Raw genomic sequence first — 22,168 nt, forward strand, 5'->3', positions numbered from 1 at the left:
CTACGCCTAAGGGAAGCTGCGGGGGCCGTGTCCCGCCGTCTGTCCGTCCGCGTCGCGTTCTCCAGCCGCGGCTCGGCCCCCGCCCCGCGCGCGGCTACTCCATGGCGACCGAACCAGCGCCCGGGCCACCAGCCCCCCTGCGCTCCCTCACTTCCGGCATGGAGCCCGGGCGGGGCCGGAAGTCACGGCGCGGGAGGCGGGGCCGGAAGGTGGCTGGCTATGGCGGCGCATTTGACTCCGCGGTTCAGGAGACTCCACAGCCAGAGCGAGCTGGGCGCGCAGCAGCGGCGGCGGCGGGGCGCAGGTGAGGGCGCCCCGGCCTGGGGCTGGTCGGCTTCCCGCCGCCTAAGGGCCCCACCAGCGCCCAGGGGCCCTAGGGAGGAGGTCGGGCGTCCCGGGCCGGGGCTGCCCCTGCGAAAGGGCCGGTCTGTGTGGCCCGCGCCCCGCAGCGGGCGGTCTCAACCCGGCTGGGTTTTGCTGTTGTCGCTCAGCCCCGGGGGCCCCGACTGGGGTTGCCGACGTTCCAGTCCGAACACCCTCGCCCCGCCCCTTCCTCGAGGCCCCGCCCCCTCCGCTCACCGCATGCCCCCACCCTCAATCCCTTCCACTGGGCTGGGGCAGGCGGTTGGGGGGCGGGGAGGGGGTTGAGGGTTCCAGTTGGGGGTTGGGCTCTGGGGCAGGCCAGAAATTAGGGGTTCAGGGTGCGAGAGGGGGCTCTGGTCTGGGACAGGGAGTTGGGGTGCGGGAGGGTGTGCGGGCTGGGGGTGCTGGCTCTGGAGTGGGGCTGAAAGGGTTGGGGGGGCTCAGGGCTGTGACGTGGGCTTACCTCGGGTGGCTCCAGTCAGTGGGGGGAGGGGCCAAGGCGGGCTGCCTGCCTGTCCTGGCACCTCACTGTGCACAGAAGTCTGGGTCCTAGGTGGGAGACCAGGAAGACTCCATCTGTTGCTCTTGCTGCATCCCCTGCGCTCCCGCCCCCAGATCCCATTGGCCGGGAACTGGTCAATGGGAGTGCGGAGCCAAAGCTCGGGGCGGGGGCAGCTCACAGAGCTCCGTGGCCCCCCTGTGTAGGAGCTGGACCTGCTGGCCACTTCCAAGGTGCAGTGCAGTGCCAGCCTGGATAACTAGGGACTAGCCTGCCTTGGCACCGCAGCACTGCTGACTGGACTTTAACTGCCTGGTTGGCTATGCTGACCCGAGCTGCCAGGGATCCCTTTTGACCGGGCGTACTGGTCAAAAACCAGACACCTGGTCACCGTATACCTGGCCCAGCCTGTGAGAGCCCGGACAGCTGAGCCTGCCCAGGGTGGAGGGCTGCCCCTGTGGGTGTGCACATGGGGGCGTCTGAGCCCTGCTCAGGAAAGGGTGTGGGGAGATTATGAGAGTCTTAGTCTTGGTCAGGCCTTTTGGTCTTACTGGAATAAGGAGAGACTCACAGCAGGGGGGTGGGGGAGGAGGGAGGTGAAGGCAGCGTCTTTGGAACTGCCCTCCTGGGGCAAAGGTACTGGAACTAGGGATGCTGGAGGTGTGGCAGCAGCCCCTGGCTTGAAGTGGTAATAACAACCAAATATGTGGTTTCCGCCTTCAGCACCCCTATCCTGGGGGAAATAACGTACCCCTTTCTGAGCTCTCTTTGTAATGCTGGGTGCAGCTGCCTGCTCTTGCAATGTCAGTACCTAGACTGGTATTTTGATACTGTCATAGTAGGTGCGGGACCTAGGGGTGCTCTTGCACCCCCTCGCTTGAAGTGTTTTCCGTCATATACAGGGTTTACAGTTTGGTTAAATGGCTCTCAGCACCCCCACTATAAAAATTGTTCCAGAACCCCTGGATACTGTAGGATATAAAGGGTTAAAATAGTTTAAAAAGAAGAAAAATATTTCTGTAGGTTATATAAGGTGGCTCTGCTAGCAGTTGTCAGAAGGTCTTGAAAAGAGTTCATTGCTAATACAGTATATGCCTAACCAAGTTGGAGCCAACCAACATGTGTCTAAGCACCCATGGATTTAGTTCTTTCTTGAGTATCTTGATCAAATACTTATGAATGTTTGTTGCTGTTTGAATGTAGTAGTTGCTTATGATTTAGGCTTTTAGAGATTTAGAGCAACTCCCCTTGGATTTTTGGATTTAATAAAGGAATTTATGGTTAAACTAGTATCTGATGGTGCACGGTCTTACATTGAGATTTTTTTTGGTTAAAATGAAAAGAATCTGTTGGAATTATTATTATAGATAAAAGTAACGGATTTTTTTTATTTAGCATGTTCTTGTTTTCCTTTCCTGGCATAAGCTTGCCTGCGTATGATTTAGTGTCAAATCAATGCAGGAATTAGTTTGCTATTTTGCTACCACTTATCTCTGGCTGTGCTTTGAAAAGTTAAATTTCACTTCTGGAGAATGTAGCCAACTCACTTTCAAAAGGAAAATTTAAAAATAATACACTTAAATGTTACAGTAAGCGTTTGCAGTATGTAAACTTAAATAATGTTTTAGTAACATGAATGTTTAAATATTTTTGCAGGAAGCAGTGATCCTTTTCAAGCAACTCGGTTATGGAATGGCATTATTCATGCTCTTCAAAGCCAGGTGGAAATAAAAAGAAGACGACAACATCTAAAAACGTACAGAAACTGCTTTACTGGCTCCAATGCTGTTGATGTGGTGCTGGGCTATCTTATGCACAGTATGTACTTAAGTAGTAATGATGTTTCTCGACTGAAGGGAGTCCGTCTGTGCCAGGCTCTGATGGATCACAAGGTTTTTGAACCAGTTGGACCAAAACTATTGAAGAATGAGAGACAGCTAGAGTTTGAAGACACAAGTAATAGTCTTTATAGATTTCTGGACAGCCATATTTCTCCTCTTTTATTGAAACGGAAAGAATATATTGAGAATTTGTCCCCTGAGGAAATACTTGAACTTAAGGCGAAAAAACTTTCACGGTTAGTAATGCAGATATACACGTTTAAAGAGTCTAAAATGTGGGCCCAATAAAAACAACAATGCCATCTTACACAATCATGAATGGGAAGAGGTGCTCCATGGAGACACTCTGTTTAGATGTCATCCCTGCTTTGAAAAAATCTGAGACCCAATTCAAAGGCAAGATATTAATTATGGAAGAATAAAAAACATTTCTTGATCGTTATCTAGTGAAAATACTAGGTGACTAAAATATTTACATTAGGACTTGAAAGGAAAGGTCTTGGTTTCAGTCTGCATCAGAAACAGAAACAAATGTCAAAATTTTTCACGAAATGGAATTCTTGTTTTCTAGCCTGTTCTAATCCAGGCAGAGCACCCTTGGCTTTTTCTTGTTCTCCTCCATCTGTCTGTATCCATCTGTTGTCTCTTGTCTTTTACTTAGATAATCCCTGTTCCAAAAAGCTTAGAATCTGTGTTCTGTGTTTGTACTGTGCCTAACACAATGAGCACCTAAGTGCTATGATAATACAAATAATAATTCCAACTTATCCATGCTTTTTTCATAACAGAGCGAAATGTGAAACAATTTCAAATCCCTTAGCACTAGAAGTTGCTGATAAAAGGATAGAGGAACTTCTACAAACTATAAATGTACATCCATCTTTACCTTTAAAGAACATAGTTAATGAACCAGTCTGTCTACTTTCAAAAAAAGGTGATTATATTTATAAATAGAATATATTTTGTGCTATTTAATATTACCACAAGGTATTCATGAACATTAAACTATAATTTGTTTATTGAAACAAGCAATGAATAATAGATGTTTTGAAAATTAGAAATATACCCTTTTCCAGCCTCTTAGAAAGAGTACTGGCACATCTTGCTGAAATATCGTTTCCTTGCATTATTATTTGAATTTTGTATATCTTGCTACTTTTGTCGTTGAAAAAAATCTTTTAAGTAGTGCCCAGGATGTTGCAGAAAGTGACTCTTGCACTGAAACCAAGATTTTTAAAAATGACTTGCACAGAATTCAGAGCATGATCCTTGAGCCCTTACTCACACAGTTAGTACAATAAATCAGTGTAGCTATTTATGTAATTTAGATTACTTCCATAAGAATTTCAGGATTGGGCCCTAGTTTAATAAATTACAAAAGCTTTAAACTTTAAGCTTTCATTGTTTGCTTGAAAATAGAAGCATTTAAAATCCATATGACAAAGGCCCATCAAAGTTCTTGCTATGTTAGGAAATAACAAATTACGATAACACCCACTAGACATTTGTGAAAGGTGGGGTGGGGACAACTCAACTATTCATTTAAAAATGCAGTGGATTCCCACCCACCAGACTCAGTGATTCTTATCTCCTGCCTGGACTGCTATGTCCCTCTTGACCCCAGGTTGTTCGTGCCTCTGAGGAGAGGGTTACGGACAGAGGATGCTGCTATTTTCCTGGTCCTGCTCCTGTGTAGGTGAAGGAGGATAATCCTCACTATTTCCCAGCCTAAATCCAGAGAGAGGGTTTTGTTGGGAAATTTCCTCTGGCTGCTATTCCTACTGTCTCCAGTCTTGGGAGCAAGGGATAAGGTGGGGGCTGTCACTTCCTTCTCCCTGGCCCAGCTGAGGGACCATGTACTCCTGAATCCTGTTGTGTAGTCTGGCTATGAAAGAGGCTTTCCTGGCTCCCAGCCCCATCCAGAAGTCTTGTGATTGAGGGGAGACTCTCTCTCCTAGTCCCTTCTGCCCTACCAAATGTTGCCTCCATGCACATATCCCAGGCTTCTTTGTGCAGGAGTCGAGGAAGAAAGAGCCCAAGTCACACTGCTAATGCCACACACTAGCAGTTCTTGCAGAGCCTGGGGAAGAACATTCATGTGAACTCCTCTCAAAAGCATACAAGACTACAGTGCAACTATCAACAAAACAGTGAAACTGATTCTATGCAGAGTAGTGCTAAATGCACACAGCAATCAAATCGAAAAAACTAAAAAATATTCTCTCTAAACACCTTAGGGACTCATATAAAATAGCCCATACCAAATTTTCAGATGGATATATGATATGCAAGCTTACATTGCCCCTCTTAAAAACACAACCGGTTGAGAGTCTTTTTGGTTATAAGGGTCTTTCCTTTTTTTAATGTATTTATTCTCATGTATTTTGTTTCTGTGTATATTAAATGTTAGAGCAGATAGTTATAAAAAGTAATAACTTAGACACAAAAATATTTAAAAGCCTTTTCCCAGTTTTCTTAAGACATTTCCCCCCCCAAAAATAAAATAACATAATTTACCTCTAATGAATATATTGTAAGCTGGGCTGATTTTATTTCAAATCAAGCAAAAATTCTTGTTTTTTATATATTTACATACATGCTATGTGTACCTACTCTTGTTCCCAGTAACCTTGACTTCTGGTTTATTTTTTCCATCTTCCTATTTGTACTCCCAGTTATAGATGATGTCTGGAAACAACAGACTCTGTTACGGCTACTGCAGTTAATTGATCTTCCAGTCCTGGAAAATATTTTGGAGTCTCCAAACAAGAGGAAAAATGATCATCTTGGCAAAGAAGAAGATCTGATTATCTCAAATACTTTCCTTGACAGAGAGGTTACATGCAGCCTGAATTTGCCCGAGTTAGTTATAAAAATATATATTTTATAAGAACTTATTTTAGGGCTTTCATAACTGAGGTATCCCAAAGGGGTTTATACAGTCCTTTTCTTGGTGGTTTGAAGTGGAGGTGCAGTAAGTGAGTAAAGCAAATGGAGCAGCCATTGTTACAGATAGCAAGGGAAAGCCCCTGCTGTGACAAAAGGGTCATTGTGCCACAGAAAGAAAGAAAGATGTGGCAATTTGGTGCCAGTCTGTTTGCCTTTCCAAACCTTCCAGTATTTCTAAACTATTCCTGTTGATCACATCTGGGTTGATGTCATGTTTTACCACATGGCAGTACAGCTGAATAAAAGTTTCATTTTGTAGCCTGGAATGATGTGTTGAGGCCCAGCCTCTTGCATATGAGTGGCCTGAGGTCAACTCATAAGAGGAATTAGTCTGCCATTATGCTAGCACTTATCCTGAGCCATGTTTTGAAAAGTTAGTGTGGTTTCACTTCAGGAGAAGTCATCAAACTTTGGTTCCTTTTTGATAAATTTTGGTCAGTCTGTTTATCCCCCAAAAAGCATCTGCATTACAATAGTCTTTGTTTGTTCATGTGGAAAATGTTTGAGAATCAAAGCAAAATGCATTGAGAGTTAAGTAACCAGCGAAGCTCCAGTTGCTGCTAGTTTCTAACTGGTTTAGCTGTTCCAATTAGTTTTAGGTGGTTGAAGGTGGCCTGAATTGATTCCAAGAAACACCTCTGGTCTTGAAGTCAATTTTGTAAAAATATGTGTCTTCAACCATCTAAAACCCATTAAAACTGTAGCATAGATCCAGTTTTAAAATCAAATTAAGCTGAGCTATTTTTCTCTTTCAGCAATAGTTCCATTTGAGAACTCATGGTATATTCAAACAGTTGATTACAGTTCCAGTATCGGTATCCCTAAACCCACTAACCAAGGGTATTTTCCAGATCCATACTGCTTTGAAGTGGTGCCTCAGAATATTAGAGAGAATGGACTGAAATCAGGATCTCAGCTGTGCCTTTTCAATTCTGTGTCTCTCTCTGGGTTGCATGCTTTCTGGCAGCCTATAGTGAGGTTACTTATGCTTGGAAAAACAATTATTGGTATTCCCTTTGCTTATGCTGCCACGTGGGATGTGGGATATACCCACACTTGGCCATGAACCATCTAGAACAGGGGTTCTCACACTTCATTGTACCATGACCCCCTTCTAATAACAAAAATTTCTATATGATCCCAGGACGGGGACTGAAGCCTGACCCCAAGGGCTTCAGCCCCAGGCAGTTGGCTTTGGCTCAGGCAGTGGGGCTTTGGCTTTAGCTTGGCCCTGGGCTTCGGCTTCAGCGCTGGGCCCCAGAAAGTCTAAGCCAGCCCTGGTGACCCCATTAAAATGGGGTCGTGACCCACTTTAGGGTCCTAACCCACAGTTTGAGAATCGCTGATCTAGAAGAATATTTCCTATTGGAGCCATAATTGTCCCCTTGTGGGACCTAACATTACAAGAAGAGAGTTGCTACCCTTCTTACCGCATGCAGCGTTGTAGCTGTGTTAGAACCAGGGTACTAGAGAGACAAGGTGGGTGAGGTAATCTCACTTATTGGACCAACTTCTGTTGGTGAGAGACAGACTGACTATTTTGAGCTTACATAGAGCTTTTCAGGTCTTGGCTGCAGAAGAGCTCTGTGTAAGCTCAAAAGCTTGTCTCACCAACAGAAGCTGGTCCAATAAGCGAGATTACCTCACCCACCTTATCTCTCCTCTTGCCCCAGGCAGTTGATGGTGTTGGAACCATATGTGTATGATGCCTTTGCCTGCAGTGGCAATCTTTAGTGCTTATTTCTTGTTCTTTCCTAGTTAGTTGTTGGCTTCCTTTCATTTGTCACGGTTTTAAGTGTTCATTTTTGTTTTTAAATTGAATGTCTAGTTTCTTTGCTCCTTTCACGTTTCAGCCCCTGAGTTGGTTATGTAGCTGGATAACCTTTTTTCCCTTGTGACGGCTGAAACAGACAAGGCAGGACTGCACTGTCACAACTTGCATTTCTGAAATGTTTGTGACAGACTGCACCATTGTGGCTTCCTTTGTGTGAGGGAAGGCAAACTTCAGCCATATTGTTGTAGTCTAGGGAGGCAAAAGTTGGTTGTTAATTGCAGCAGTAGTTCATTGGACTTATAGCTACAGCATCCCACTACATTCTTTAATTGCTTATTAAATAAGTGGTATGATGCTGTTGTTCAAATATGCATGTAGTTATACGTGTCTGGTTAATTCTTTCTGAATTATAGCTTAAATAAAGTTTTGTCTAGCATTAAATGTAAGTACTAAAACTAACTTTCTCTCCCCAGGCTTGACAAATGGCTTTGTGCAGCAATTGAATGCTTGGAGTATTTTCCAGACCAGCTAATAGTGATGGTTGGTCAGCAGTTATTTCAAATCAGTAACGAACCAAGTCTCTTGAATATGCACAAGAAGACACTTTTTGATGTGATAGCAAAATATTATAATCAAGTGAGGGACCCCCTTTTCAACAATCATGATCTTGATATTCATTCAGGAATTGTTGAACTTATAGGTAAGTGCATAATCTTTATTTATGCATTACGGAAATTAAAACTGTTTTATTAACTTAATACTAATACAGACATCTTATGAGTAGAATCACTTTGATACAGTTTCCCTGTCAACCAAAAGAGGGATTCATAGCTTATGGACTCACATTTCTATTAATAGAAAATAAACTAACAAGGTAAGGGACCAGAAAAGTTCTCTTAATTCTAAGATTCAATTCAGGGTATGATAAGTTCTTCCTGATTCTGCAACCTTTATGGCAAACAACTAAATCTTCCCAAAACAAAATAATAGCAAGGGTTACCTTAAACTTGGATTTAAATGAAACTGTATTGTGAGTATGTCTTTTTTTGTACTCCTTAGGACTTGCAGAATGTATAGAATGTTACCTTAATGCTCCGTTTTCAGAGATGCGTTACAGAGCTTAGTGTCATATGAGCTCCGTGATGATACTGAAGACATTGAGCATGTTCCTCCCTAGGGCTGACACTTGGCAAAGAGACCCTTTTTAATTAAAATAAATAAAGGGAGCATAAAAAGGAATCTGTGGTGAGACTAGTAAATTCCCAACCCCTGATTACTAATTTGAAATCATTAGTTTAGTTAAAAAGGAACTATACCCTACCATACGTTCACATAAAGGGAGGTGAGGAAAAGGCTGGTGACATAAATCATTGAAAGAACTCTATGCTTTCCATGCTGTAGCTCCCTCATTATTCCCCCTTTATTTAAAATCTCCTCTTAAGCTAAACAGTATGCTCTGTGAACATGCCACGCTAATTTGTGCCAGTTCTGTGTCACTTCCCAAACTTTAGTCAGTTAAAATCTGCCTGGGGAACAGTTTCTAATGTAGGCCCAGCTTAGTTTCAACTTCATTTTGGACAGGTGGTGGTCCTAATGTAATAATTAAACAAAGGTTCACTTCTAAATATATTATGCATTCCACAGTTCTTTGATTGTCTCCTGCTGCCCATCAGTCTACACAAGAAGCACATCTCATACATACATACATTAGGAGGGGGTTATACTTATTTTACCACTAGTTGCAAAGTGCAGGCTTTAGAGTTGCCTAGGGTTGCCTGTATATTAATCTTTATTCTGCTGGGCGATGCTTTCTAACAAAGGGCCCTGTGCTATAACCCTTACTCAGATAAAGGTGCCATTGATCTCTTACTTCAATAGGACTGCAGGACCTGGCCTAATTTAGTTATTGGCTATTCCAGATGGCAAATTTGGCCTGGGGCAGGGGAAAGATTGTTACATGCTCACACAATCACTGTTGCAGCCAATTGAAGACAACCTACTTTTGCTGTGTGTGCACTACAGATGCTGAAACTAGTATCTCCATGAACTCACAGCAAGCTTGATTTCAAAAATTATTTTTGCACTGTTAACGGAAGGCTGAAATAATCTTTTTTTAAAATGAAACTATAACAAAAACACAAATCAAACCCCCTTCCACCACTACCACTGTTACCCCTAAAATAAACAAGGCACCACGGTTAGAGTATGCATGTAGGTGCACGGAGTCAAGTGCATCATAGTCTTTAAGACCATAGACTTTAACAACACTTGTCCCTTACTGCTTTTAACACACGTTCTCCTTAAAGCATCCCAATAAAGCTTTTAAAAAAAATTTAAAACTCTTCCTGATCTGTGATTAAACCTCTGAGGCAGCTGGAAACTGTCATTTATCAGTTATCTCATCTGTCAACTTCTCCATATTTTCCTTCACCTTGGTCTTCTGATGCTCTTGTCTTTTCTATATTTGCTCACTCTCTTCTTTTGGCTTTCAGCCCTCATTCATACTTCCTCCTTTTACAAGTCTCAATGCGCTTACACATCAATTCTAGTTGCTTTTATTCTTTCAAAGAAAATCATAGAATATCAGGGTTGGAAGGGACCTCAGGAGGTCATCTAGTCCAACCCCCTGCTCAAAGCAGGACCAATCCCTAATTAAATCATCCCAGCCAGGGCTTTGTCAAGCCTGACCTTAAAAACTTGTAAGGAAGGGGATTCCACCACCTCCCTAGGCAACGCATTCCAGTGTTTCACCACCCTCCTAGTGAAAAAGTTTTTCCTAATATCCAACCTAAACCTCCCCCACTGCAACTTGAGAACATTACTCCTTGTTCTGTCATCAGCTACCACTGATAACAGTCTAGATCCATCCTCTTTGGATTCACCTCTCAGGTAGTTGAAAGCAGCTATCAAATCCCCCCTCATTTTTCTCTTCTGCAGACTAAACAATCCCAGTTCCTCAGCCTCTCCTCATAAGTCATGTGTTCCAGACCCCTAATCATTTTTGTTGCCCTTCGCTGGACTCTCTCCAATTTATCCACATCCTTCTTGTAGTGTGGGGCCCAAAACTGGACACAGTACTCCAGATAAGGCCTCACCAATGTCGAATAGAGGGGAACGATCACGTCCCTCGATCTGCTGGCTATGTCCCTATTTATACATCCCAAAATGTCACTGGCCTTCTTGGCTACAAGGGCACACTGCTGACTCATATCCAGCTTCCCGTCCATTGTCACCCCTAGGTCCTTTTCCGCAGAACTGCTGCCTAGCCATTCGGTCCCTAGTCTGTAGCGGTGCATTGGATTCTTCCATCCTAAGTGCAGGACCCTGCACTTATCCTTGTTGAACCTCACCAGATTTCTTTTGGCCCAATCCTCCAATTTGTCTAGGTCCCTCTGTATCCTATCCCTGCCCTCCAGCGTATCTACCACTCCTCCTAGTTTAGTATCATCCGCAAATTTGCTGAGAGTGCAATCCACACCATCCTCCAGATCATTTATGAAGATATTGAAGAAAAACGGCCCCAGGACCGACCCTTGGGGCACTCCACTTGATACTGGCTGCCATCTAGACATGGAGCCATTGATCCCTACCCGTTGAGCCCGACAATCTAGCCAACTTTCTACCCACCTTATAGTCCATTCATCCAGCCCATACTTCTTTGACTTGCTGACAAGAATACTGTGGGAGACCGTGTCAAAAGCTTTGCTCAAGTCAAGAAACAATACATCCACTGCTTTCCCTTCATCCACAGAACCAGTAATCTCATCATAGAAGGCGATTAGATTAGTCAGGCATGACCTTCCCTTGGTGAATCCATGCTGACTGTTCCTGATCACTTTCCTCTCGTGTAAGTGCTTCAGGATTGATTCCTTGAGGACCTGCTTCATGATTTTTCTGGGGACTGAGGTGAGGCTGACTGGCCTGTAGTTCCCAGGATCCTCCTTCTTCCCTTTTTTAAAGATGGGCACTACATTAGCCTTTTTCCAGTCGTCGGTTACTTCCCCCGATCGCCATGAGTTTTCAAAGATAATGGCCAATGGCTCTGCAATCACAGCCGCCAACTCCTTTAGCACTCTCGGATGCAACGCATCCGGCCCCATGGACTTGTGTAGTCCAGCTTTTCTAAATAGTCCCTAACCACTTCTTTCTCCACAGAGGGCTGGCCACCTACTCCCCATGCTGTGTTGCCCTGCGCAGCAGTCTGGGAGCTGACCTTGTTCGTGAAGACAGAGGCAAAAAAAGCATTGAGTACATTAGCTTTTTCCACATCCTCTGTCACTAGGTTGCCTCCCTCATTCAATAAGGAGCCCACACTTTCCTTGGCTTTCTTCTTGTTGCCAACATACCTGAAGAAACCCTTCTTGTTACTCTTGACATGTCTTGCTAGCTGCAATTCCAGGTGTGATTTGGCCCTCCTGATTTCATTCCTACATGCCCGAGCAACATTTTTATACTCTTCCCTGGTCATTTGTCCAATCTTCCACTTCTTGTAAGCTTCTTTTTTATGTTTAAGATCCGCAAGGATTTCACTGTTAAGCCAAGCTGGTTGCCTGCCATATTTACTAGTCTTTTGACACATCGGGATGGTTTGTCCCTGTAACCTCAATAGGGATTCTTTGAAATACAGTCAGCTCTCCTGGACTCCTTTCCCCCTCATGTTATTCCCCCAGGGGATCCTACCCATCAGTTCCCTGAGGGAGTCGAAGTCTGCTTTCCTGAAGTCCAGGGTCCGTATTCTGCTGCTTACCTTTCTTCCCTGTGTCAGGATCCTGAACTCGACCAACTCATGGTCACTGCCTCCCAGATTCCCATCCACTTTTGCTTCCTCTATTAATTCTTCCTGGTTTGTGAGCAGCAGGTCAAGAAAAGCTCTCCCCCTAGCTCTCCCTCAAAATAATTGGTTTATGGACCAGTCTCCTTTTAATTTGCCACTGACCTGCTGTGACTTTAATCTCTCTCTGCCAGTTTCCCCCTCTGTTAAATGGGGATAAAGATACTTACTTTTGCAAATGCTTTGAGATCTACAGATGAAGAATGCTATATAAGAGTTTGATTCCTGTCATGTCCCTTTACCACAAAATGGGTGTAGCTTGGTGGTTTAAAAAGCTCATCAGCAATAGGAATGGTGCAACAGTGAGGCACGCTGGTCATGTTGCATCACATCATATAAAGGAGCAGTTAAGGATTCAGTCAAAGGTAGGAAAACACAAACTGTATGAAAAAGGTGAAATGGAGGTTCTGTATCTAGTACATTTAAGGCTTCATAATATCCAGGGGATGTCATTTTAAAAATGTATTACTTGCCTAGCTCTAAGACAAAGGCTACATGGTTTTTAGCCTAGAATCAGAAATTGACTCCTATTTAAATACATTTTCTTGATTCTGTTCAAAGCAGCAGACCGCACTATATACAATATTTCACTAACATTGCAGAGAATGGAAAAATAGCCCAAGCCCTGGAGGCATCGCAGCTTTACTTAAGATTACTAGTGCCGAACATCCGAGAAGAACTGCGTAGGCTACTGATGTTTATGGTTGTTGCATCAGAACCTGAGGGCTACACGTTACAAAAACAAGTAAGTATTGCACTGAAACGTAATGTAGAAATTATCACTCCCCTATAGTAACATTAATAGACTTATTCTTTTAACAGCCATAGAAACTGACCCATTACTACATTTCAGCCTGATGCTTTTAAAACTAACTTAAATGTATTTTTTTCACAGTGTAGATTTTGTCACCTATTTATAACTAACACCTAGAATAACTGCAAGCAAATCTAATCCAGGTCATTATTCTTCTGTTTTACAGTTTGATAATAGATCAGTGATCATCAAGATTTTTACCAAGGCCATTTTACAAAATAAAGGATTGTCAAAAACACAGACTGAACAGCTAATCCAGTTACTGATGAAGAATCATACTGAACTCTTCAAGGTATTTCCTTCTCATCTGACAAACTTTGACCTTGTGATTTTTAGTTGTTAATTGTCAAAAAGCAGCTTTATATGAATGTCCTTTTTTGTATCTGTCATGGCAACCTGTAAAAGCTACAGTGTCTTGTAGGACCAGAAAGTGTTCCAGACTAGTTCAGTTTTTCCGGACTACAGGGGAAATTTTAAAATCATCGGCCTCTACTTCCATTGTCCCCACTCTCAAATTCGCAGGCTCATTGTAGCACTTCTCTCTCTAGCAAAGCAGTGTTGGAAACAACTCCCTGCAGAAACCAGCTAATGTACTTTGAGTGCTATCTAGAGGGAGTCCTTCAAAGGTGAAATTTTGCAGAGGCTGAGCACATACTGGCAGCGTCTTTCAGCCCCAGGAATTAACTTAGTATTTTAAAATCTTACTTACTTTTGGCAGTTAATATAAACCCAGTAGGTAAATCAATTTTTTCCCATTTGTCAATGATAAATCCATTGTGAATAAGCAGAAATACTTACATAGCTTTTTCAATTACATTCAACTATACCTTGCATATGAAAAGATGTACTTTTCTAGCTATTTAATTTTTTTCAGATTTTAGCCAACGCATATTTAAAACTATAGTATTTGTTTTAGTTATTTTTCCAGTTGCAAAACTAATTAAAAAGACAACTAGGAAAATGTCTGGTAGTTCAAACTCCATCTCAGCTGCCTGAAAATGGTGAAAATCAAGTGGTAAATATTCTCTCGATAGTGTATATTGGGTGGGGGGCGGGAAATCCTCATATTGAACCAACCCACTGTCTGAGGAACACAATGTTCACATGTCCCTTTTTATTTCGTATCAGCTGGGGTCAGAAATGGAAGCATTAAAATAACATAGGAAAAGCTGCTATTGCACTATTTCTGATTCAGTTGAAATTATCAAGAACTAGAAATAGGGAAAGACAGTCTGTGTGAGATATCTGTTTCTCAGGTAAAGAATTAAATAAACATCAGAGGTTTGAGATGCTTAGTAGAACTTTCAAACCTTGTGAGTTAAGCAAGGAATCTATTCCCCTTGAAGGGAAATGCATGGTGATGATGATCAGTACTTAATCTCCCAAACCCTCTTTTCTTCCCCCATACATATAGAATCACTTACTTTGGCACATCCCTTGCTTTTCTAGAACGCTGCAATTATAGGAACTTGGACTCCAGTGCTGCAAAGAGCTGCACACAGATGGACCTCTGCACCCACACAGAGCCCTTTTAAAGTCAAATGGGCCTGCCCCCATACAATTCATTGAAGTATTGAGGCCTTAAGCAGCTGACTCAATGCTATCTTGAAATGTTGCCAAACTGAATTAGTGTAAGGTTATGTACAGAGAGAGGTACTACTACTTTTCCATGATAAGCTTGAGTTAAAAACCACACTTCTCAAGCTTTGGCCAGAAAGGACCAACTTGCTTGAAATATCACTTGCAGGATCTTAGCCCAGGATAGAATATTTCTGGATGCTCCGGGAGAAACTTTTAAAAAGCTGCTTGGAAGATAAAATATGTTTCAGTTCTGGGATACTTTCCTGTAATTTATTTGGTTTGTCATACCTCCAGAATGGTTTGGCTTAGAAACTTCACCTTTAATTTATCATCTTGGCCTGTGTGGGGGGAGGGGATTAGCTTGTTTAGACATTTCTGCATTTCTTACCTACTGAAGCCTTCTACACATGACCAGAATGGAAGCGTGACACTAACAGGTGGGGTTGGTCTGACGTGGCAGTTCCCATCCATTTTACTATCTTTAAGGATACCTGTCACCCAACATTTAAATCCTTTTTTAATAAATAAAGATTTTTAGTTTCTCTAACTTAAGTTGTAGATAAGACTGAGCAGATGAACTTTAAGAACAGATTTCCTTAAAAGAATCATGCAGTTTTAAATCAGTCTGAACTTTTGACAGTCTGGAAATACAAAATTAATACTTTCTGAACAAAAAAAAAGTTAAGGTCACCCAAACAATTTGTATTTTTATCACCACCCCTAAAACAACCAGAAATTTAAGTAGTGCAATATAGACTCACTTATTAATGATTCCAGCTAACAAGTCATCTTACTAGGAAACCAAACTCTGAAATTGTTGTAAATTTACAGCACATGGCCCTGATCCTGAAAACATTTTATGTGCATGCTTAACTTTATTATAGGTTTCAGAGTAACAGCCGTGTTAGTCTGTATTCGCAAAAAGAAAAGGAGTACTTGTGGCATCTTAGCGACTAACCAATTTATTTGAGCATAAGCTTTCATGAGCTACAGCTCACTTCATCGGATGCATACTGTGGAAAATACAGAAGATGTGTTTATACACACAAACCATGAAAAAATGGGTGTTTACCACTACAAAAGGTTTTCTCTCCCCCCACCCCACTCTCTTGCTGGTAATAGCTTATCCAAAGTGATCACTTTAGATAAGCTATTACCAGCAAGAGAGTGGGGTGGGGGGAGAGAGAACCTTTTGTAGTGGTAAACACCCATTTTTTCATGGTTTGTGTGTATAAACACATCTTCTGTATTTTCCACAGTATGCATCCGATGAAGTGAGCTGTAGCTCATGAAAGCTTATGCACAACTTTATTATAAGGAGTGGACCTCTTGAAACCAGTGAGGTTAAGCATATAAATGTTTGCAGGATCTGAGCCTAAGGTTTCATTTAAAACAAAACTACGCTGGTCCTTCTGTCACTAATTTTCATGACCTTTAACTTTGTTTAAAAGTACAGTAGAACCTCAGAGTTACGAACCACCTCGGGAATGGAGGTGGTTTGTAACTTTGAACAAAACGTTATGGTGGTTCTTTCAAAAGTTTACAGCGGAACATTGACTAAATACAGCTTTGAAACTTTTCTATGCAGAAGAAAAATACTGCTTTTAACCATGTTAATTTAAATGAAACAAGCACAGTGTCCTTACCTTGTCAAATCTTTAACACTGTCCCTTTATTTTTAGTTAACACAATACTATGCTGTATAGCAGTGGTTCCTCAACCTTTTTCTTTCCAAGGCCCCCCAACATGCTATAAAAATTCCACAGCCCAGCTGTGCCACAATAACTGATTTTCTGCATATAAAGCCACGGCCAGCATTAGGGGGTAGCAAGCAGGGCAATTGCCTGGGACCCAATGCCACAAGGGCCCCTGCGAAGCTCAGGCTTTGGTGTCAGCCCCAAGTGGCAGGACTCAGGGCCCAATGTTCAGCCCCATGTGGTGGGGCTATGGCTTTCTGCCCTGGGCCCCAGGGAGTCTAACGCTGGCCCTGCTTGAATGACCCCCTGAAACCTGCCCATGGCCCCTTGGGGGGCCCCGGTCCCCTGGTTGAGAACGACTGCTGTACGTTTGCTTTTTTTGTCTCTGCTGCTTGACTGTGTACTTCCGGTTCCAAATGAAGTGTGTGGGGTTGACTGGTCCGTTCGTAACTCTGGTGTTCATAACTCTGAGGTTCTATTGTACATTACTACTTCTTGAATTTAAAAAAAAAACTCTAACGATTTACTCTGGGTTTTTAAAACATATGTACCAGGAGTGCCCATTTACATACTCAACTTTAATTCCATCTTTAAGGGGTTTTGCCTATTGTGTAAGTATGGTTTTATAATGAACTGTATAAACACCAACTGAACATCTGAAAATTCTGTTCTTGTGCAGACCCCTTTAATTCTGTTGGAACTAACTGGCAAGAAACTTACAAGTTTGCTGGAAGGACAAGATCCTGATGCCAGTTCAGGTAGAAAGTCTGATATTGTGCATTTTTATATGAATAGTTGCATGCAAATAAGTTTAATGCACTGCATATCAACTTACGGTAAAATGCTTTTCCTGATTTCCTCATCCTCTCTGTTATACTGACAGTAGGGCCTTAAGTGGTTTAATTCATTAACTCATTTAATTATTACCCACCTAAAACAAAGCATAGCATTAAATGGAGACCGAGGCCATATTCTAACTTCTCTTCAATCCTGTAATTGATTATGTAATTTCCTTCACAAAGTTAAATTCAGAAGAAAATAGTGTAAAATAAGATTTGGCTAAAAACATATAAACTATTATTTTGGTAGAATGTTTGGTTCACTTTTCTACTTAGCATATTATTAAAAGGGAAAATTACTTGCCTGTAATTTGGTTTCTCTGAAGATTTCATTTGACTGTGTTCCTATCATGCTTCTACCATGAGGCATGCACAAATTATCCTAGCATTCAAAGGTTTTGGGGTTTTTGCTGCACCCGTAGATGTCTCGTGCATAGGCCAGTCGATTCTTTTTTGCTTGCAAGAATACTGTCCTTCAATTTCTTGATGAGCAGGAATCCTTAAATTCCTAAGCATAACTGAGGCTAGAGTATGTATAAAAAATATTTTAATTAATATTTGTCAGGGAATAGATATTTTTTTTCCAGTTAATTCCTTTGTTTCTGACCCTGCTTCTAAAAATGTCCTCCTCCAGAATTGTTCTTTAACCACTTTGCTATTTCGGTCATCTGGTTATTCAGCTACTGCTTTTGACTATACTTACTTTTTTTGTATTGAAAATTCAGGCATTGTAGGTATTAAATACTAAAGCACCAAAGAGAAACAAATTATGGGAACTGGGTAACACTGTACATGGCCCTATCTTGTTCTATACATTTGTTAGACATTTAATAAAACTATTAGATTGTACTAACACTATTAACCAAATCCTCTTACCCTGTATGAAGCTGTAATTAAATGGACTTTGTGTAGGGAGAACAAAAGGAACTCTCCTTTTCTGTGGGTCTTAGGCTTCTGAGTATCCGCCCAGCAGATCCAGACTCTACTTCAGCCCATGGATTATAACCAGTATCTTGAAGCAGATGAGCACTGGCCTTATCCTATTCTCGGGTGGGCAAACTATGGCCCACGAGCTGCTTCCAGCACATCAGACATTTTTATCCATCCCTCGAGTTCCTGCCAGGGGTTGGGGGCTTGCCCTGCTCCAGCCAGGGAGCGGGGCCTGGGGTTTGCCCTGCTCTGCCCGCCCGGCGCTCCCCAGCCCCCAACTGACAATTCCACCCTCTTCCGGCACCCGCAGAGCCACACTGCGCAGACACAACTTCACTACACCGTTTCCAGGATCAGAACCCCAGCCCTATGTGGCGCAACCCCCCAACACGGCAGTGCGCCCAATCCCCTCCTGGTCTCTTATGGCCCCACCCTCAAGAGCTTCGAAACCGCCCAGGGGCTGCACCTGTCCCAGCTAGGATTCCTCCGCTAGTGCTGCAGAAAAGGATTTGGGGGTTATAGTGGGTCACAAATTTAATATAAGTCAACAGTGTGGTGCTTCTGCAAAAAAGGCAAATGTCATTCTGGGATGTATTAACAGGAGGATCATATGTAAGACACAGAAGGTAATTGTTCAGCTCTGCTTGGCACTAGTGAGGCCTCGGGTGGAGTACTGTGTCCAGTAGCACACTTTAAGAAAGATGTGAACAAATTGGAAAGAATCCAGAGGAGAGCAACAAAAATAAGAGAAAATATAAGGAATGGATGAAAAAACTGGGCACGTTTAATCTAGAGCAGAAAATACTGTCGGGGGATTGGGGGGGGGGGGCATAGGTCTTCAAATACACAAATGGTTGTTACAAAGAGGTTGCTGATCAATTTCGTCACATCCACCAAGGGCAGAACAAGCACTAATCAGCTCAGTTTGCAGCAAGGGAGATTCAGGTTTGATATTAAGAAATACTTTCTAACTATAATGATGATTAAGCACTGGAACATACAGGGATGTTTTGAAATCCCTATCACTGGAAGTTTTTAAGAACTGGTTAGACAAACACCTGTTGGTTTACTTAATCCTGCCACAGCATCAGGGGTTGGACTAGATGATCTCTTGAGCTCCCTTCCAGCCTTACATTTATATGATTCTGCTATTAAATATATAAAAGTGTAATGTCTGTAAAATAATTCAAACCTTTTTTCCTATTAAGGCTTCACCTTTTGTCAGCGTTTGACTCCTGAAGAATTTGAAGACCAAAAGCAACAAACAAGGCACCATCTTCAAGAGTTGATTCAAGAGATGGACAGTAATCCCACCATTTCTCTGAAGCAGAAAAAGAAGCTATTTAAAGAATTCCAAAAGCATCATTCTGTAGCACTGTTGTAGTGATTTTGAAACTGAATGCGGTTTTGCATTGTAATGGAATGTTTAAATGAGCCTCATCAACTATCGTTTTTAGAATGCTGACATAATGCTTATGAAGAGGACTCCTTTTCATAAGCATTAATTGTTAAAGGGTCGTATTTTTTTGAACAACCCCAATATTAGACATTGTTTTTCTACAGTAGGTAAGCATGCTGGGCCTCTATTGCTGCTCTAAGTTTAGAGTCTGGTGACATTTCTGTTGTGAAAACTGTCTGAGTTAATAGTCTGACTGAAATTCTGCATTTAAAGCACTTTTACTCTGACTTAAGTTTGAGTTACTAAATTTCTAAGTATTTAAAATTTAGTATGGCTGTAGTTCATAAATTTAATCTAGTTCTAGGACTTATCTACACGGAGAGTTGGTGTGCATACAGTGCATTAGTTGGGGAGTATGTCAAAGTGCACTATGGAACTTTTAATGCACCATAGCAGCATCCACATGGAAAATTAATATGCAGCAATCTAGTGTGCTGTATGTTCACATCCTAGCTTGCCACAAGGACAAGCCTCAGGGATCTATAGGGCACAGATATAACTGTAACTGTGTGCTGCAGAAAACGGACTTATGTTGGTGTACACTAGAGCCCTGCACGGTACTTTTTTTTTTTAAATCCCACTCCCACCCACTCCCCCATTGTTTCTTGCATTTTTATCCCACTCCCACCTTAGAACTCACAAGAGAGACAGATTGCTCTATTCTACAAGGGAAAAAACCTGTCAAATATATTACATAAAAAAGTATGGAATTCAGCCACAATTTTACCACCAAAAGAATAACACCTCTTGCTTAAACCATGTAAAAAATACTTGTAAAAAACTCCTGGTATAATAGACATCAAATCTTTCTATCCCTCACTTAAATTTAAGTATTAAAAGTTTTGAAGTGTTTTCTTGCAAATTACCACAGTTGTGTGGATTGTTGTTTTTTTACCCACCCAGTCTCACCCATGACAAAGTTATTATGGCAGCAGAACCTATAGGATCCCAGTCCCACCGCTGGGCTCTGTTCTACACCATAGAGACAGGTATGGGCAGGTTTGTGTAGTAAATGTCTGATACAGAAATGTTTGATTCCAGATTATAGCTGTGTATAGTGTGTTACCATAATGGTTCTTTGAGTAATTCTTAAATTATATTGTCCTATTAAGACTTAAATAATTGCCTTAACTGATATATTTGAAGTGTATATGTACCAGTTAAACACTTTAGTATGAGGCAATAAAGTATGAGGCAACCTGTGGAAATGTCTTACACACCCTTAGTGTTAGATTCCTGTTAAACTGATGAAAAATCTGAAGTAACTTTCTTCAGTTATTTTAGTTTTGGCTATGGCAGCTGAGTCCTTGGTATTTGCTGCTTCAAACATAGCCTGATTTATACCTTTTATGCACAGCTTGTGCTTTGTAAAATTCTGATTTAAAAACTTGCAGAATGTTGAGTAAAAGTTGAGTAGATTACTTTATCTATGATGACCTCAAAAGTCTATGGGGAGGAGGGAGAGTGTGTGAGGTATAGCTTCAGTTCTTTATCTTCTCTCTACCTTCTACTATAATGCTATGAAACATTAATTTTTGGAAAAAATATGATTTAGACACCAGCTTTGAAATATACATTATAAGAATGGCTAAAATTTATAAAGAGACAACCTAACATCTTGGGCTGCAGCACAGCTGTTTTTGAGGAAGGTTTTGGAACTTGAGTAGATTGCGTATGTGCACTTTTTAAAAAAAATTATCCTTAAATTGGTAGATCTACTGGAATGATCTTGTATTAGGAATTTAAAAATTGTCAATGTATCGCTGTTATAAAGAATTGTGTAAGAGGATTGGGAAAAGATCAGTGTTTTATATTATGACTTAAATTTCACATTAAACAAGTTTTAATGATGTACTTACTTAATACAAGTACAAATAAACCTCTGTAAATGACAAATTTTAAGGAGTGTCAATTACAAAACAAAGTCGTGATTTTGGAAAAAGCTTACACTGTCAGCTGACTCAAATCCAAACCAACAAGTAGTGTCGACACATTTGGAAGAGGAAGTGGCACATCCCACTTATTTAAGGGGTTGACATACTACACAGGGCATTACACTTTCTACAGCTAAAAAAATCTAGGAAGAGTTGCCAGAGCTGCTCAAGTACACTTTCCAGGACACTGCAAGTTCCAAAAGCACATTAAGCTACTTTAAAAAGGGGTCAGATCATTTAAGTTGCCATTTACTTAAATCACTTACAATTATATGAGCAAGATTACTACTATACATCTGAAGGGTCTATAGTTTACTAATTCAGTAAAACAATAACCCATGGAATAAATCTTTCCTTAAGCTATTTCAGTGGCTTTGCTTTGACACTTAATTTCAAAATTAAGGTCTGCTTTACCTTTGTAGGAACTTACTGTTTCTACCGAGCAGTGGGGTGAACTAATCTTATGTAACATCTTGGCCAGTGAGAATGTTATACTAGTGGAGCCTCATTTTTCAGAGGTGTTGAGCTCCTACAACTCCTGTTTATTCTTTTATAGTGCAGTTTTGGTGTTCAGCCTGTGAAAATCAGGCCCTTACCCAATTAGGCACTTAGCAGGGTCCTACAACATTTGAGCCATGTCCTCTATGGGGGAGGAAA

The 22,168-nt window shown here is 41.6% G+C and overlaps 3 protein-coding genes across 4 annotated transcripts in view; 1 reads left to right on the top strand and 2 right to left on the bottom strand.

Annotated features, from left to right (window-relative positions):
• SCYL2 (SCY1 like pseudokinase 2) overlaps nt 1–218 on the bottom strand; it is a 53,276-nt gene extending 53,058 nt beyond the window's left edge. Inside the window, exon 1 of one of the 2 annotated variants that reach the window (XM_048835470.2) lies at nt 5–218. The gene's annotated coding sequence lies outside the window, so the exon portion shown is untranslated. The other variant, XM_048835469.2, reaches the window with a different exon arrangement.
• On the top strand, nt 102–21,499 carry DEPDC4 (DEP domain containing 4). Its single transcript, XM_048835471.2, is given in 10 exon segments — nt 102–137; nt 139–304; nt 2,519–2,939; nt 3,492–3,637; nt 5,379–5,565; nt 7,900–8,126; nt 12,860–13,002; nt 13,238–13,363; nt 17,029–17,107; nt 19,327–21,499. Coding segments are annotated over 10 exon segments (1,707 nt in total). The 3' UTR covers nt 19,503–21,499.
• The window catches only part of ACTR6 (actin related protein 6), a 23,080-nt gene continuing 20,245 nt past the window's right edge, over nt 19,334–22,168 (bottom strand). The window contains exon 11 of the mRNA XM_048835473.2: nt 19,334–19,439. Coding sequence (XP_048691430.1) covers nt 19,409–19,439 — 31 coding nt within the window. The 3' untranslated portion in view covers nt 19,334–19,408. The remainder of the gene's footprint in view (nt 19,440–22,168) is intronic.

The sequence above is a fragment of the Caretta caretta genome, chromosome 1 (genome assembly GCF_965140235.1).
Source record: "Caretta caretta isolate rCarCar2 chromosome 1, rCarCar1.hap1, whole genome shotgun sequence".
In the NCBI taxonomy this organism is placed as follows: domain Eukaryota; kingdom Metazoa; phylum Chordata; order Testudines; family Cheloniidae; genus Caretta; species Caretta caretta.